Genomic DNA, 18,792 nt, shown 5'->3' on the forward strand with positions numbered 1-18,792 from the left:
GACTATGTGGAGTGAGTGATGTATGCACGTATGAATGTCTCTGGTGAATGACTCATTAAGAAACCCCTACCCTTGCTACGCATGTGTTCTGCAGCCTAGCCTGCTAGCGCCCAGGCTTAGGTGTAGGTAGGACAGAGGTTGAGTCAGGCATCTGGCCTCACCAGGGACTCGGCACGCCTCAGTGCACGTGCTCCACTTCATAGCCAGCGTCTATAGCGGCAGCGACGCAGCGCGCTCAGTGGGCCTAGAGCGACTCTAACCCCGTGTCCTTGGGGTAGAGTTCTGTGGCCGTACACTGTGCGCTCTATTGGCCGGGCCCTGTGAGCTAAACAGGCTTCGGCATTTATGTTCAGCGGTTGTGCGACTCTGTGCATTAACAGAGTTCGCCCCTGTTCACATTGGGTGACTTAACCCACGTGTGACTGTTTTTACGCCGCTCTATTCTTCCGCCATTACTTAGCAGCAGTGTACCACCTCTGCACGGTGGACCCCGGGCTGCGAACGCACCTACTATTATTTTATAATTTGGTGCGTTCTGCCAGTCCTAACATTCTGCAACTTTAAAAAAGGCGTTCAGTAAGTATTTCTCTGTGGTATGATGCTGCATTGACTCTTGTTCCTGATGATACTTGTGTGTTTAGTGCAAGATATAGACTTGTAATAAACACACCAGTGTTCTCAGGTTCAATAGTGTATGACTTGTGTATTGTCATGCGGAATATTTCATGCTACACTCTTGTTCTTGATGATACTTGTGTGTTTAGTGCAAGATATAGACTTGCAGTAAACACACCAGTGTCCTCAGGTTCAATAGTGTATGACTTGAGTATTGTCATGCGGTATATTTCATGCTACACTCTTGTTCCTGATGATACTTGTGTGTTAATGCAAGATATAGACTTGCAGTAAACTCACCAGTGTCCTCAGGTACAATAGTGTATGACTTGTGTATTGTCATGTGGTATCTTTCATGCTACACTATTGTTCGTGATGATACTTGTGTGTTTATTGCAAGTCATATACTTGCAGTAAACACACCAGTGTCCTCTGGTTCAATAGTGTATGCTTTGTGTATAGAATTATTTTGGAGGCTGCATGGTCACTCAGGTTTGTGTGTTTCTACAGATGTCATTGCATTGTCTAATTTTTCCTTTTTTTTCAACAGTGAACAAAGTCCGCACACGTTGGCGCTCGATGAAGGACCGCTTCAACACTGATGTTCTGGCTGAGGGACAGGTTCGGAGTGGCTCAGCGGCAAGGACAAGAACCAAGTACCGCTACCATCGCGCTTTGGAATTCTTACGACCGGTCCTTGCCACCAGAGCGGCGTAAGTATATAATGTTTTTTTTTGTTTTTCATTGAACTAATTGGTGGTTTTATATTCCACAGCTGATTCTTCGCAATAATGCATGATACTAATGTTTTACTTTTGTTTCCACAGCACCTGGAGCAGCACCCTGCAATCTGTCCCTGGAGCGGTTCTTCATCGATCGACCTCGGACCCGTCCCAGCCATCCAACAGCCAGGAAGCAAGTGGCAGGTCAGCAACACAGACAGCTGGTGACCACGTCCCAGGTCTCTGCCGCTGGTTATGTGTGCACTACGTGCCAGCGGCAGAGGGCCTTGGACAGGCCTGTCTTGCCTGAGTTCATGCACTTGAGCGAGGCCTTTCATGCCAGTCTCAAGACGCTGTCCGCCAGAATGGAAAGTGGTTTCTCACTAATGGAACATGGTTTTAACCACATGGAACACCTCAACCACTCTTCCGACCAGCGCCTTGAACGCCTGGAGGCCGACCTCAATAGACCAGCGCACCATTTCTTTAGTAAAATTGAACGGGGCATGGCGGATCACCTTAGTCCTGAGCAACAGCTGAGTGTGTTACAGGCCTGCAACACTGCTTTCTTGCAGGCTATGCAGCAGAATCAGTACATGCAGCAGTCAGTGTTGTCTTTCCCACCTGTGTCACCACTGTCTCGCTTCATCACAGTACCGACTTCTGCTGCATATCACTGCACGGCCACCTGCATTCCTAGTCAAGCCGGACACCACTACACCACACCAATGCTGAGTGCTGCTGGTCACTCCACCCCCGCCACCACCATCTCAAGCGTTGCTCCTGTCTGTGAAGGGTATCAGCAGGTTCTCAGGATGCAGTGACGAGACACGAGACTGAGTGTGATTTTGGAAAGTAACGTTTATGAACTGAAGCTGCTAGGGCTATGCTGAGCAGCCAAAAAGGGATAACAACAATTGTCCACGCAGGGACTCAACAATAACAATACTTTTCTTATCAAGAATGCGACTAACCCGGCAAAGCCGACTATGGGTCCTTATCTCCTAAAGTCAACTTATCCTTCCGGACGCCCATCGGTGTCGCTGGTGCGTCTGCTTCGGCGTCACGGATGTGGCTACTTTGACGCCACTGCCGCTAAGTTCAGTTGCTGTAGAACGGCCGTGACCCCTGGGCGTCTCAGCACCCAGGAGGAGTTGGGGCACAACAGGCCCTAAAGGATCTTTGCTGTTGGGGTGCAACAGGCCCTGAAGTAATCCTGCAGCTGGGGCACAACAGGCCCTGTAGGATCTGTGCCATTGGGGCGCAACAGGCCCTGGAGTATTCCTGAAGCTCGGGGCACACCATGCCCTGAAGGTTCTTTGCCGTTGGGGCGCAACAGGCCCTGGTGTAATCCTGAAGCTTGGGGCACAGTGGGCCCTGAAGTAATCCTGCAGCTGGGGGCGCAACAGGCCCTGGAGTAGTCCTTTGTGGAGATGACCCCCAGTAAACACAGCGGGGTAGGACTTTCAGAAAGTCTTATCAGGCTCCACGGTCAAAGCGAAGTTGTGTTGCAGTTTCCAGAAGTGAACGTTGGCAGGCCTACGCTAAGGGTTCCTCTGTAGGCGGGGAGTAGGCCTCAACCGCCGACTGTGACAAGATGGCGTACACTGCCGTCGGTGATGAAGAGGACGCAGCCGCTGGCTGAGGCAGGGAGGAAGTGGGAAAGCCGCCGCAGCGGGCTGATGTGAAATCTCAGCAGCGGCTCGGGGTCGCGGACCAGCCGCACCAGAGCGAGGAACAGCGGTAACGGCTGAGGCTGACCGTGGGTCGGGAGCGACCCCAGATTCGAGTAAAGCACAAGTCTCTGGTCGGTGAGTTCGTCGCTTACCCTCCACAGACCCCCGACGGTCTCCCCGTGGGACAACGTCGGTTAAGCCGGCTCTCTCTCCTCCACGGCTTCCTGTCTCTTGCCAGCCTCTCTGCCAATTGAACTCTCAGCACGCTCCCTGCTCCTTTTATCCTCGTCCCACCCCCTGTTGCCCTGTCACCTCCAGTCTTGCCCTCTCCTTCATTGCCCCCCCGGTACCGTTCCTTCAGAAACCCAGATGGCGGCCCCCCTGGTTCCGGCACAGATACTCTACGGGAGTCCTCCTCCCCACATCTGGAGCACCAGTACTGCCACCGTTACCTCATCTTGGTGCACCCCAAGCGCAAAATCTGCTTGGTCCACCGCCACCTCTTCTCCTGTTCGGAGCACAGAGTCACCATCATCTCCAGGTCGGAGCACCGCCACTTCTCATCATTATGAGAGCACCGGCACAAATCCTCAGCATTCAAGGAGCACCTCCATCACTCATCAGAGGAGCACCGCCACCACTACTCTTCACAGGAGCATCGCCACCACTACTCTTCACAGGAGCACCGCCACCGCTTCGCCTCCTCATAGCACCGCCAGCAATCCTCATCAGAAGAGCACCGCCACCACTTCGCCTGATAGGAGCACGGCCACCACTCCTCCCACCAGAAGCCCCGCTCACACTTCTCCTTCGTTGAGCACCGTGACCACAATTTCTCCTTCAAGGAGCATCACCAGCGCCACCACCGAGCAGCCTAGGGGAGACTCACATTCCGTCTTTTATTCTGCCAAGACACGGTCCACCATCTCTAGTCGGTCAGCCAATGTAAGGCAGTCATACAGTGTTAGGTCCAGGCAGGTGACTCCTGCCCCAAAGAAGAAACAAAAGACTTTGTTAGTCAGTCCCCCCCTCCTTCCAATGTTTCTCAAACTGCCTCCGTTTCCATACCTGTTCTACCATCCCCCAGTACTTTAGTAGCCCCTTCCCCTAGAACCCCTTCCTCAATTTCCAGCCGTTCCTAGTCTCTCCACACCCCCAAAGTATCCCACTCTTCCCACAAACGTCCTTCAAAAGGAAAATAATTTTAAATAAATAAATAAATAAAAGTTCTATTTTTATGGTTCAAAAAAAGGTTTGCTTAATGTGTCTTTCGCCGCCTACACACACTGCGGCGTACACACACTGCACCATACATTTGCCGTTTTTGTCAACACATAGCTCCACTACTGACACATGCTTCGCGTGTCAATCTTTGAGCTATGTGTAGTCAAAAACTCTAATCTATATGATTTTTATTTTCCACAACAGTTTTTTCAGTAAGGTAATATAGCACATACTGAATAGAGGATGGAGTTGAGTGCAAGGCCTATCTATTGTTACCTTGACTTGTATCCTAAACAGTTGACTATGGTGTGTTTTAACATCATTTAACTTTTTGGGATACAATCCAAGGTTATAGTAGATATACCTTGTAATTAACCACATCTTCTATTCAGTGTATGTTGATAAAATGAGGAGATGATGGGGAAAATACACGCCATATGTACAATACCAGCCCTTGTATCATAACTATCACACCTGGCCAGGTTAATACACATGAGTTTTAACCAGCAGCGTCGCTTTTGTCTGCATATATTTCTACTGTTGCGATGCTTCAGGTTACCTCTTATGTGTATTCTCCTGCCCATGTGTGATAACCTTTGGATGCTTTACTTTTGGCGTTCTCACTTCAGCATGACACCAGGCCTGGGTACTGGGTATTGTATAGTTGTATAAACTTTATTATGTCTACTGTCTGCGTTAAAACTGAAGCCACAGTGAGGATACTACAAATAATATTTATAGTCGCAGCGTTAGGTGTCATCAATAGTGAGGGATGCAACCGCAGTCCAAAAATCACTATTGTTAACATCATGCCAGGTGACACAAAAATTATTTGTATTATCTCCACCGTCGCATCACATTGAACTCAAAGAGTAAAGACAATAAAGATCATACAACTTTTGTGTATGTATACTCACCTGGTCATGAGTACTAGTAAATTCATGATGCACAAAACCCAGCATCGTGAATTCACTCTTACACCTGGCCAGTTGATTATTGTATTGAAGTGTAAAAAGACAGAGTGCACGCAGTACAGGTATCAACACAGGTTTTTTTTAAGATACCCACGAAAGTAAACTTGGTTATGTAAGGGGGTGAAGCATCGAAGGAGTCGAGGGGGAGTTGCCTTCCTAGCTCCGTGCCCGGAACCATCGAGTAGGGCATTAGGTTCCCCGGGGGATGCTTTAGTGGACTGCTCGAGCACCAGGAACAGGAAGAGGGCAGGACGGAGAGCGGGAGAATTGGGCACTCTTTTAGCAGAGCAGCACAGGGATGGGAGCAGAGAGGGCGCTGACAGAGGAGAGGACAGGAGACAGGCGCAGTGACTGAACACTGAGGGACCACAGACACAGGCAGTGGTCACTGAGTACGAGAAGCCTGTCACTGCACCGCCTGGAGGGCTGGTCGCTCCCCTCCTGTTAGAGACTTTGTCACATCGACAGACTGCGCGCGCCTTAAGACGCTCCCCTGCAGTGAGACCCTGCTTTATCCTGAGACGCTTCCTGTGACCGAGGAACATACTGTGAAGTGACACCGACCTGCCAAGAGAGTCTGTCCCAGGCAGAGCCCCTGACAGAGCCCCTGACCCTGGTGTGGGAACTCCGCTGCCGCAGCAGAGGGAAGAACCTTGCATACAGGGGGATACCGCCATCTGCATACCCCTTGAGCTCTCACGTTAACCCCCCATACGCCAGTTGGACTATACCTAGGACCCCAGAGACGCTTGTGGGTCGCCCTCCCAGTGCTGTGGGGTACTCGGTACTGGGCCCAATGAGCTTCAAAAGGGAGATGTCACGGCAGCTGGGACCCGGCCCGTGGCCCTGGGCGCCCATTGTAAAAGGAGTTATTGCAGTGTGCTTATGGTGATGAAAGTTTATAAGTGATTTGGGTCGCCCTCCCGGGGCCGTGGGGTACTCGGTACCAGGCTGGTGTCGGCGGGATGTGTCACAGCAGCGGTGACCCGGTACGTGGTCCCGGGCGCCCAAGCAATGGCGGGTGTAGAAATGGTGGAATGTAATTAATGGAATAGTTTGTGACGCCACCTGTGGTGTTCGGCAAGGGAGGTGTTAAGCCGATGCTGCAGGCAGATCCTCCGGGACAGATGGTATGGTGCAGCAATGATGTTATAGCCCTCCATAGGCAGGGCTGTTGTCCCAGGGCAGGATAGGTGAGCAGACACTTAGATGGTGTAGTGTTTGGCGCAGGGGATGTAGCAGTGCCAGGTGGACGGACGCAGGAAGGAGTGGAGGACACCAGGGCATGTAGTTCCAAAGCTTTACTCACAGTCTGTAGTGCCCGCTTCTGTGCCGTGTCCTCCGGGTCAGGGACTCAGTCAACTTCCAGGCAAGATGGAATGCTCCCTTCCACACTCCGCCAACTTATGTGCCTTTCCTGAACGTCTCCTCTACGTCTCCTCTATAGCGCCTTTAAGTGTGAAGATCTCCTAGTACTGAGTTACACTGGAGTTTCTACTGACAGATGTTCCCAAGAACTCTGTTTGTACGGCAGACAGCTGTAGCCTGCTTCGGGGACTCTCTACTCCTGAGTCCCAGCTCTCTATCTGTGTTGCTGTTGTCTTAGATGGGAGTAGTGCATTTACAGCCCACTACTCCACCGGTGTCTGCTGCAGAACCATTAGTGTCCATACAACCTCGGGGACCGGGCCCCGGCCTTGTGCTTAGAACTTCTAGGCAGGGTTCTTCCTCTAACCCACGTCCTCTGTGTTTCCTTTCACTCCTACGTTCCGTACTAGTCTTTCCCTCCGATGGAAGCTCAGGCTTCAGTTCAATGCCTTTCTCCTTCTTTCCTTTCCCGTGCCAGCTGGCTCAGATCACTGAGGCAGCTGCAGCACTCCTTCCTCCATCCCTCTTCCAGGGATCCCCACTCCTCTCCGAGTGGCTTCCTCTCTCAGACTGACCGACTGACTGACCTATAATCCTAAACCATCCCGCTCTTTTATGTATTCTCAACTCCACCCACCTCCCAGCACGTTTAGTGTTCCAAGCAGGGAACCACCAAAGGTGCTCTGCTTCTCTCTAAGCAAGGAGTCGCAATGTGGTTTTGCTGAACTACTCTATTGTGTGGGGTGCGAGTGTTGGAGCGTGGTCAGGAGCCTCCAACTTACCTGGATGGTGGGGCACCACACCTTAGGAGAAGGTGCAGTACCTCTGTGGCGACTGAGCCTCAGGGGCGCCACAGATTCGTGACACCACCTGTGGTGCTCGGCAATGAAGATGTAAGCCGACGCTGCAGACAGATCCTCTGGGACAGATGGTGTGGTGCAGCAGTGATGTTATAGCCCTCCACAGGCAGGGCTGGAGTCCCAGGGCAGTGTAGGTGAAGTGACAGGTAGATGGTGTAGTGTCAGGCGCAAGGGATGTAGCAGTGCTGGGCAGGTTGGCGCAGGAATAAGTGGAGGACACCAGGGCATGTAGTTCCAAAGCTTTACTCACAGTCTGTTGCAGGTACAGGTGCCCGCATCCGTGCCGTGTCCTCCGGGTCAGGAGCCCAGCCAACCTCCAGGCAAGATGAAGTACTCCTTTCCAACACTCCGCCAACATATGTGCCTTTTTTGAACATCTCCTCTTATAGCGTCTTTGAATGAAGTACTCCTAGTACTGAGTTACACTGGAGTTCCTCCTGTCAGATGTTCCTATGAACTCTACTTGTACGGCAGACAGCTGTAGCCTGCTTCGGGGACTCCTTGCTACTAAGTCCCGGCTCTCTCTTATGTTGTTGTGCCCCCAAGTCTTGTGTGGGAATAAAGTGGTCACTACTTCTATTCCTCCGGTGTCTGCTGCAGGACCATTAGTATCCATACAACCTCGGGGACCGGACCCCGGCCTTGCGCTTAGAACTTGAAAAGGGTTCTCCTCTAACCCTGGTCCTTGTTCTCTTATTCTCCTTACATTCCGTGCTAACCCTTCTTTCCAATGGAGAATCAAGCTTCCTTTCTCTGTCTCTTTCCTGTGCCAGCAGACCCAGATCACTGTGGCCTGCTGCAGCACTTCCTTCTTCCATCCCTCTCCCGGGGATCTTCTCTGTCTCACTCTCTGTCCTTCTACATCCTCACTCACTGACTGAATGAATGACTGACTGCCTGACTCAGCTCTTCCCGCTCTTTTATGTGAACTAAACTCCACCCACGCTTTCCCACACTACTTTGTGGTGTGAGGTGCAGGTGTTGGAGGAGGTGCAGTACCTCTGTGGCGACTGAACCCTCAGGGGTGCCACATTTGCATACGCATACACACGCTGCGTTTTTTAACGTGCACGATGAAGCGGGGAAAAAAAGCAGCGTTTACATGCGTGTGTATGCGTTTTTGCAACGCGTTTGATGTGCGCACGAAACGCAGCTCTTAAAAAACGCTAGTGTGAAACTAGCCTAAGTATGGTGATTAACTGCAATGTCAGGCCAGACCCATAGACAATTGTACTGCATGAACCTATAACTCCCAGTGTGTACTTAAAAATGGTAAGGAGATAATGGAAGTTGCTGTTACCAGTCATCATCAGACTACGGACCATACAGGAACCATAGAACTGATGAGACATAGCAAGTATCACTAAAACATTTACATCCAGGTACCTTATAGACATCTCATCTGATTGGAGTTGTTCTCATCCCTTTTGTCTCCATGTAGTACAGATGCCATGATGAGATTTTATGACCAAAGCTTGTCTCTGTAGACTTCCCTCTTCTCCATCTTCATCAGGACATCCCAACAAGGTGCCTTAAAAATACAAGTATAACTATACTGCCCTATAAATATCTCCCATGAATAAATGATAAGCCATTCAATAAATAATTGGCCCTCACTGTGCTTCCTGCAGAAAATATGCCCCCCACACTGCGCTTCTCCATAATATCCCCACACACACTACCCTCTCCATAATATCCCACACACTTTCCATCTACATAATATCACCCACACTGCCCATCTACATAATATCCCCCACACTGCCGCTCTCCACAATATCCCCCCAAACTACCCATCTCCACAATATCCCTCCACATTGCCCTTCTCCAAAATATCCACATCACACTCCATAATACCCCCACACACTGACCTCTCCATAAAATTCTCCCACACTGCCTCTCTCCATTATATCCTCTCACACTGCCCCTCTCCATCATATCCCCCAAACTGCCAATCTCCATAATATCCCCCCAAACTGCCAATCTCCATAATGTCCACCCAAACACTGCCTCTCTCTATATACACGTGGTCAAAATTGTTGGTACCCCTCGTGTAAAGACAGGAAAAATCCACATTGGTCACAGAAATAACTTGAATCTAACAAAAGTAATAATAATTCAAAAATCTATGAAAATGAACAAATGAAAGTCAGACATTGCTTTTCAACCATGCGTCCACAGAATTTTAAAAAAAAATAAAACTCATGAAATAGGCCTGGACAGAAATGATGGTTCCCCTCAAAATAATGTGACAAAAGGGACGTGTTACATCGCGGTGTGTCCACTAATTAGCATCACAGGTGTCTACAATCCTGGAATCAGCGAGTGGCCTGTATAGAGGCTACAGATACTCACTGTGCTGTTTGGTGACATGGTGTGCATCACACTCAACACGGACCAGAGGAAGCGAAGGAAAGAGTTGTCTCAGGAGATTAGAAAGAAAATTATACACAAACATGTTACAGGTAAAAGTTATAAGACCATCTCCAAGCAGCTTGATGTTCCTGTGACTACAGTGACACATATTATTCAGAAATGTAAGCTCCATGGGACTGTAGCCAACCTCCCTGGACGTGGCCGCAGGAGGAAAACTGATGAGAAATCAAAGAGACGGATAATACGAATGGTAACGAAAGAGCACAGAAAAACTACTAAACAGATTAAAACCTACAAAAGACAAAATGAGAAAAACCCTACTGTAATTAAATAAATAAAAATCAAAAGTGCATTTAAGTAATACAGAGTTCTTAGTAATACTGTATTTGATCAAATATAGCATAAAAGCCGTCCCACCACAGACAAGGTGAATCTGTGGTCGGGGCAGTCCTACACTGTCTAACATTAAAAACCTTATCCTGTGTCAAAGTTGATGTCAGTGTGAGAACAAGGGCAGACAACAGGACAGGGTCCCAACCAGTGGACACCAGTAAGGGGAAGCTTTTAAATACAATTTCCAGCTCAGCAGAGGGAGGCCACACCCCAGCTTGCACAGAATGAAAAAATACAAAGAAAAAAAACACAAAAATTGAGCTTGGTTTGAGTTGGTATACATGCAGCATATAAACTCATGTTCACATTGGCCATAAAGCATACAAAACCTACAAAAGACAAAATGAGAAAAACCCTACTGTAATTAAATAAATAAAAAGCAAAAGTGAATTTAAGAAATACAAAGTTCTTAGTAATACTGTATTTGATCAAATATAGCATAACAGCCATCCCACCATCAACAAGGTACATATTATTCAGAAATTTAAACTCCATGGGACTGTAGCCAACCTCCCTGGATGTCGCCGCAGGAGGAAAATTGATGACAAATCAAGGAGATGGATAATACGAATGGTAACAAAAGAGCCCAGAAAATCTACTTAACAGATTAAAGGTGAACTTCAAGCTCAAGGAATATCAGTGTCAGATTGCACCATGTGTCGTTGTATGAGCCAAAGTGGATGACCAAGGAGGACACCATTGTTGAAAAAAATTTAAAAAAAAAAACAGACTGGAATTTGCCAAACTCCATGGTGACAAGCCACAAAGCTTCTGAGAGAATGTCCTATGGACAGATAAGACAAAAATTGCCCTTTTTGGCAAGGCACATCAGCTCTATGTTCACAGATGGAAAAATGAAGCAAATCAAGAAAAGACCACTGTCCCTACTGTGAAACATGGAGGAGGCTCTATTATGTTCTGGGGCTGCTTTGCTGCATCTGGAACATGGTGTCTAGAATCTGTGCAGGGTACAATAAAATCTCAAGACTATCAAGGGATTCTAGAGGGAAATGTGCAGCCCATGTGGCGCCCCTGAGGGTCCAGTCGCCACAGAGGTACTGCACCTCACCCAGAGGTGTGGTATCCCACAACAGGTAAGGTGGATGCACCTGACCAGATTCCAACACTCACATCCCACACTCACTAGTAGTGTAGCAGAGCACCCTTTATGGAACACGAAGAGTGCTGGGAGGTTGGCGGAGCGTAGTTTGGGAGGGAGAATCTTAGGGCATGTGCACACGCTGCGGATTGGGGTGTGGATTTGGCCGCGCGGAGTTTGTAAAATCCGCAGGTAAATCTGCAGGTCAAAAGACCTGGGGTTTTACCTGTGGATTAGCCTGCGGGTTTTCATCTCCACAATGGAGGAGATGGCAAACCGCAGCGGAATCCGACGCGTTTCGACTGCACTAAGCAGTCTTACTCGACTGGGTCATATCGACCATGTACATTTTTCTTTTGTATGCACTATAATTTCTTTTGAAAAATAAAAAGAAAAGGAAAATCCAGGCCTGTTGAGCCGGACTCCAAGTTTTTCTATTACACTTCTTTCCATAATATTCCTCCCAGTCCCCACACTTCCCCTCTCCAAAATATCTTCCCAAATTGCCCCGCTATTTGACCCATAATGTCCCCTCGCAGTAAGGGCCCCGTTACATTTAGCAATGCACCAGCGATCCCGACAACGATACGACCCGGTCAGGATCGCTGGTGCATCGCTAAACGGTCGCTAGTGAGCTGCCACACAGGCAGGTCTCACAAGCGACGCAGCAGCGGTCGTTACTTACCTGTCAGACGTGGCGATGATGACGTCCTCCGCCCACGTCCACGCGTCGCTCGGAAGCTGACGACAAGAAACTGCACAGGACGTTCTCGCGCGATTAGCGATAGCCAGCGGGGGAGCCGGTCGGAGGTAAGTGTCACATGCAGCGATGTGGCTGCTGCGTCACAAAATCGGTGACGCTTTAGCGATATCGCTATGTGTGAAGCCCCCTTTACTCCAACCGACCCCTCTTCCCTGGCACCCCCATGTAAAATGATAGCACATTTAATCTTCAGCTCCTCCGTGGAGCGCTTACCATTGCCTGCTATGTGCATGACACAATACATTTGATTATAGGAAGATGATAACCGGCCTCTCCCAGTTCCTGAGCTGCAACAAACCCTTTGGCAGGCCGTGTGTTGTATAGATCTGCCTCAGATAGTAAAACATTGTAAGCACTCAAATGACACATGGATGTTATCTGAGCGTTATTTTTTTATTGACTTACTCACTTGATTGGGCAATTTTATTTTGCAAGTCAGAACAAAGATATGTTTTCATTTATTCCATATTGCAGACAGTCAGTACCCAAAAATGGACACATGAGCAGCCCAATAGACTATAATAGGTACAAGTTCTATGCATTAAAAACACAGAACCTGTATGTGTATGTGAATGAGGCCTTAACGAAAACCTGACAGCTGATACATGATGCCTGATCCATGATATCAGCCAGGAATGTCTGACCCTGAAATAAAATACACTGGGGACCAAGCCATGCTGGAGACTAGTCAGATCGGTGGGACCCTGGCAGCTTCCCTTCGTGGATCAGGCAGCATATATCAGATGTCAGGTTCTAATTAATCACAAGCTAAGTCACTTGAGCACCATTTTGCCAATGTCTTTGCCCCCTTACAACATTTATGGGGAGCAGAGAGTTCTCCCTCAGGCAGGATGTCATAGAATCATAGAATCGTAGAGTTGGAAGGGACCTCCTGGGCCATCTGGTCCAACCCCCTGCTCAAAGCAGGATTCACTAAATCATCCCAGTCAGATGTCTGTCCAGCCTCTGTTTGAAGACTTCCATTGAAGGAGAACTCACCACTTCTCGTGGCAGCCTGTTCCACTCATTGATCACTCTAACTGTCAAAAAGTTTTTTCTAATATCTAATCTGTGTCTCTTCCCATTCAGTTTCATCCCATTGCTTCTAGTCTTTCCTTGTGCAAATGAGAATAAAGTTGATCCTTCTACAATGTGACAGCCCTTTAGATATTTGTAGACAGCTATTAAGTCTCCTCTCAGTCTTCTCTTTTGCAAACTAAACATTCCCAAATCCTGCAACCTTTCCTCATAAGACAGGGTTTGCAGACCGGTCACCATTCTGGTCGCTCTTTTCTGAACTTGCTCCAGTTTGTTGATGTCTTTTTTAAAATGTGGTGCCCAAAACTGGACACAATATTCCAGATGAGGTCTGACCAAAGAGGAGTAGAGGGAAATAATGACTTCACGTGATCTAGACTGTATGCTTCTGTTAATACATCCTAGAATTGCATTTGCCTTTTTTGCTGCTGCATCACACTGTTGACTCATATTCAGTCTGTGATCTATTAGTATACCCAAGTCTTTTTCACATGTGCTGTCACTTAGCCCTATTCCTCCCATTCTATATATGCTTTTTTCATTTTTATTGCCCAGATGTAGTACTTTGCATTTCTCCCTGTTAAAAACCATTCTGTTAGTTGCTGCCCACTTCTCCAGTTTATTTAAATCTTTTTGAATCCTCTCTCTCTCTTCTCTAGTATTAGCTATCCCTCCTAGCTTTGTGTCATCAGCAAATTTAATCAGTTTACCCTCAGTTCCTTCATCTAAATCGTTGATAAAGATGTTGAACAATACAGGGCCCAGGACAGAGCCCTGTGGTACCCCACTTGAGACATTCTTCCAACTGGATGTGCAGCCATTTACGACCACTCTTTGGGTCCGATCACTAAGCCAGTTATGAATCCACCTAACAGTTGCCTTGTCCATTCCATACTTAGTCATTTTTTCAATAAGGATTGTATGAGAGACTTTGTCAAATGCTTTGCTGAAGTCAAGATATACTATATCTACAGCATTTCCTTGATCCACCCAATCAGTGATACCATCATAGAAGGAAATTAAGTTAGTCTGACATGACTTATTAGTTAGAAACCCATGCTGACTCTGTTTAATCACTTCATTCTTATCCAGGTATTGACATACATGTTGTTTAATAATTTGTTCAAAGATCTTTCCTGGTATAGAAGTCAGACTCACCGGCCTATAGTTGCCTGGGTCCACCTTCTTCCCCTTTTTGAAGATAGGAACAACATTTGCTCTTCTCCAGTCTTCTGGCACTTCTCCTGTTCTCCAAGAATTTTCAAAGATTATGGAGAGGGGTTCAAAAATTTCTTCTGCTATCTCCTTCAGTACTCTGGGGTGTAATTCATCTGGACCTGGAGACTTGAATTCATTTAGGTTAGCTAAGTGTTTCCTCACTATCTTTCTGTTTATAGATATCCTGGATTCTTCTATTCCCTTAATAGGACAGTGAATAACAGTTGATGTTGCATTTCCTTTCTGAGAGAAAACAGATGCAAAATAGGAATTTAAAAGTTCAGCCTTCTCAACATCCTGTCTTACCATTTCATCATTTTCATCCTGTAAAAATCCTATAGCATCTTTGACTTTTCTTTTACTTTTGACATATCCCCAAAATCCTTTATTATTGCTTTTGACATCTCTTGCAAGCCTCAGTTCATTTTCAGCTTTAGCTAATCTGATTTGTGCCCTGCAGGTTCTGCAGACAGCATTATATTCTTCTTTAGATATGCCTCCCTCTTTCCATTTTATAAACATTTTTTTCTTCCTTTTTAGCATGTGCTTAAGTTCTGTGTTCATCCATCCTGGTTTCCTTAAATGCTTCCTATTCTTCCCTCTTTTCGGAATTGTTAACAACTGTGCTTTGAGAATTTCATTTTTCAAGATTTCCCATCCTTCCTGGACATTTTTGTCTTTAAGGATATCCAGCCATTGGATCCCTCCAATTCTCTTTCTGAATCCCTTAAAATCTGCCTTTCTGAAATCTAACCTTGACGTCTGAGTCTTCACAGGTCTTCCACCTCTAGTAATCCAAAATTCTAAAATAGCATGGTCGCTACCTCCTAGGGTCCCAGCCACTTTTACCTCCTCAACCATTTCCTCCCTGTTTATAAGGATTAGATCCAAGGTAGCAGTTCCCCTTGTTTTCTCCCTTACCTTTTGGAAGATAAAGTTGTCAGCAAGAGAGGATAAGAATTTCCTTGACCTGTTAGTTTTGCCTGAGAGAGATTCCCAACAAATGTCTGGATAGTTGAAATCTCCCATGACAACTATGTCATATTTTTTGGAGAACTTGGCCATCTGATGCATAAAGAGTTCATCTATATCTTCGGCTTGCACAGGCGGCCTGTAGTAAATGCCTACAATGGTGTCCTTTCCATTGTTCTGTCCTTGTATTCTTACCCAAACAGTTTCCACAGAACTCCCAGTCTCTGAAGCTTCAATCTCTGTGCAGATATACGCGTTTCGAACATACAATGCGACACCCCCTCCTCGTTTATCAAGTCTGTTTCTTGCAAATAAGTTGTATCCGTCTAGTCTTGTATTCCAATCATGTGTATTGTCCCACCAAGTTTCAGTGATTCCAATTACATCATATTTCTGTTCCTGTGTTAGTAGTTCCAATTCTCCTTGTTTGTTGCCCATGCTTTGTGCATTAGTATAGAAACATTTTAGTTTGTGATTGGTTTCTCTTTCTCCAATATTTTTATTAATTAGATTCTTTCGTCTTTGTTCTTCCTTTCCACTTCTAATAGCAGAGTTCTCAATAGCATTTGTCAGGTGTATGGCTTTTTCTGGTCTTTTGCTTCCCTTCCCATGTTGTTCTAGTTTAAAGCTCTCCTTACAAGTGTAGCAAGGCGACTTCCAAATACATGCTTTCCAGTCTTCGTAAGGTGCACCCCATCTCTAGCAAGTAGTCCATCGTATAAGTAGTTCACTCCGTGATCCAGAAATCCAAATCGTTGCTGACAAAACATACAGGTGCTTCTCACAAAATTAGAATATCATCAAAACGTTAAATCATTTCAGTTCTTCAATTCAAAAAGTGAATCTCCTATATTCTATAGAGTCATTACACACAGAGTGATCTCTTTCACGTGTTTATTTCTGTTAATGTTGATGATTATGGCTTACAGCCAATGAAAACCCAAAAGTCATTATCTCAGGAAATTAGAATAATTAATAAAAAACACCTGTAAAGGCTCCTAAGTGTTTATAAAGGTCCCTTAGTCTGTTTCAGTAGCTCCACAATCATGGGGAAGACTGCTGACCTGACAGATGTCCAGAAGGCAGTCACTGACACACTCCACAAGGAGGGGAAGCCACAGAAGGTCATTGCTAAAGAAGCCGGCTGCTCACAGAGTGCTGTATCCAAGCATATTAATGGAAAGTGGAGTGGAAGGAAAAAGTGTGGTAGAAAAAGGTGCACAAGCAACCGGGATAACCACAGCCTGGAAAGGATTGTTAAGAAAAGGCCATTCAAAAATTTTGGGGGAGATTCACAAGGCGTGGACTGCTGCTGGAATCATTGCTTCACCACACACAGACGTATCCAGGACATGGGCTACAAGTGTCGCATTCCTTGTGTCAGCCACTCATGACCAATAGACAACGCCAGAAGCGTCTTACCTGGGCCAAGGAGGAAAAGAACTGGACTGTTGTCAGTGGTCCAAGGTGTTGTTTTCCGATTAAAGTAAATTTTACATTTCATTTGGAAATCAAGGTCCCAGAGTCTGGAGGAAGAGTGGAGAGGCCACAATCCAAGCTGCTGGAGGTCTAGTGTGAAGTCTCCACAATCAGTGATGGTTTGGGGAGCCATGTCAGCTGCTGGTGTAGGTCCACTGGGTTTTATCAAGACCAAAGGCAGCGCAGCCGTCTACCAGGATATTTCAGAGCACTTCATGCTTCCCTCTGCCGACAAGCTTTTCAGAGATGGAAATTTCATTCTCCAGCAGGACTTGGCCCCGGTCCACACTGCCAAATGTACCAATACCTGGTGTACACACAACAGTATCACTGTGCTTGATTGGCCAGCAAACTCGGTTTAACTAATCTCTGCCCCCTTTTTTACAGAGCCTCATTGCACAGTATATCTCTTCTTTCTGTCACCAGTATACAGAGCCCCCTCCAGCAGTATTTTGCCCTCTCAACACCTGTATTCAGCCCCCCATTGTAGTATATCTCTCGTTTCAGTCCCCTGTGTATTGCTCCATCCTTCAGTGCATCGCTTCTTTCTGTCACCAGTATACAGAGCCCCCTCCAGCAGTATTTTGCCCTCTCAACACCTGTATTCAGCCCCCCATTGTAGTATATCTCTCCTTTCAGTCCCCTGTATATTGCTCCATCCTTCAGTGCATCGCTTCTTTCTGTCCCCTATATACAGAACCCCCTCCTGCAATATGTCTTTCTTCTCAGCCCCATGTATAGAGAGCACCCTCCTGCAGTATATTCCTTTTTTGAGCACCTATATACAGAGCCCTGTAAAGAGATCTGTCATGCAGTATATATCTGCTCTCAAAGCCCCTGTAAAGAGCCCATCCTGCAGCATGTCACTCCTCTTAGTTACCAGCAGTCAGGCATCGCTGCTTCCTGGTTTGAGCTTTTGCACTGTAATAAAGGAGGCTTTATCCCTCTCTGTAATATCATCCCTAGCAGTGCAAGCTCAATTCCAGACATGTCTCTGAGTAAAGATGTGCAGGCAGTAAGTCAGCTAAGTCTGCACTGCGCATGATCAACCATAGCCATTTGAGCCCTGTAGGATCATCCGGAGGGTAGTGCTATGCACAAAATGGGGTAGAATTAAAATTGAGTTAAATTAGCACAAAGGTTAAATTTATGTGTGCATTATTATAACACCACATTGCGATATTTGGGAATAACCTTTAAGGAATCACCTGCTAAAATGGAAAGCACGCAAAGGAAACCAATGTCGGTTTTCTTTGCCTGTTTACACCATACTGTATATTGGTGGCTATGTGAGGGCTCATACTGTATATAGGGGCACTGTGAGGGGTCTTATACTATTGATAAGGTTCATGCTGTATAAATGGGACTATATAGGGACTCATACTGTATATAGTTGGCTACGTGAGGGCTCATACTGTATATAGGGAATCTGTGCGGAGTCATATACTGTATGTAGAGGGGTTATGTGGGGGGCTCATACTGTATATAGGTGGCTGTGTGTGGGTTCATATGGTAATAGCTGGTGTCAGCATACTTAAAGGGAACCTGTCAGCAGTTTTGGCCAATATAAGATGCGGCCACTGCCTTTCGGGGCTTATCTATAATATTCTATAAGCCCCCGATCCGACCTGCAAGATAAGAAAATTAACTTTTATGATACTCACCCGGGGGGGCCGTCCGGTCCGTTAGGTGTCGCAGGTCCGAGTCTGGCGCCTCCCATCTTCTTGCGATGCCATCCTCCTGCTTGCTTCATGGTCCCCAGCATCGTGCTCCTGCCTAGGGCGGAGCAAAGTACTGCAGGGCGCAGGCGCTGGGCCTCTCTGACCTTCCCCCGGCGCCTGCGCACTGCTGAAATTTGCTCTGCCCTCAACAGGAGCATTATAGAATTAGCATTACAGAATGCTGTAGATAAGCCCTGAAAGGCAGTGGCCGCAGCTTATATCAGCCCAAATAGCTGACGGGTTCCCTTTAATTCTCCTCAATATTAAGAGATTACAATTATTATTAATATAAAATAA

General features: G+C 46.8%; 1 protein-coding gene across 1 annotated transcript; it reads left to right on the forward strand.

Annotated features, from left to right (window-relative positions):
• The first annotated feature begins 608 nt into the window (after positions 1–608).
• Positions 609–4,189, forward strand: LOC141099283 (uncharacterized). Its single transcript, XM_073587479.1, has 2 exons — positions 609–1,328; positions 1,443–4,189. Exons 1-2 carry the CDS (start codon positions 1,217–1,219, stop codon positions 2,159–2,161), a joined length of 831 nt encoding a protein of 276 aa, XP_073443580.1. The 5' UTR covers positions 609–1,216; the 3' UTR covers positions 2,162–4,189.
• Positions 4,190–18,792: the final 14,603 nt, after the last annotated feature.

This window comes from Dendrobates tinctorius, unplaced genomic scaffold (genome assembly GCF_039654945.1).
Source record: "Dendrobates tinctorius isolate UK_male_01 unplaced genomic scaffold, ASM3965494v1 ptg000099l, whole genome shotgun sequence".
NCBI lineage: Eukaryota > Metazoa > Chordata > Amphibia > Anura > Dendrobatidae > Dendrobates > Dendrobates tinctorius.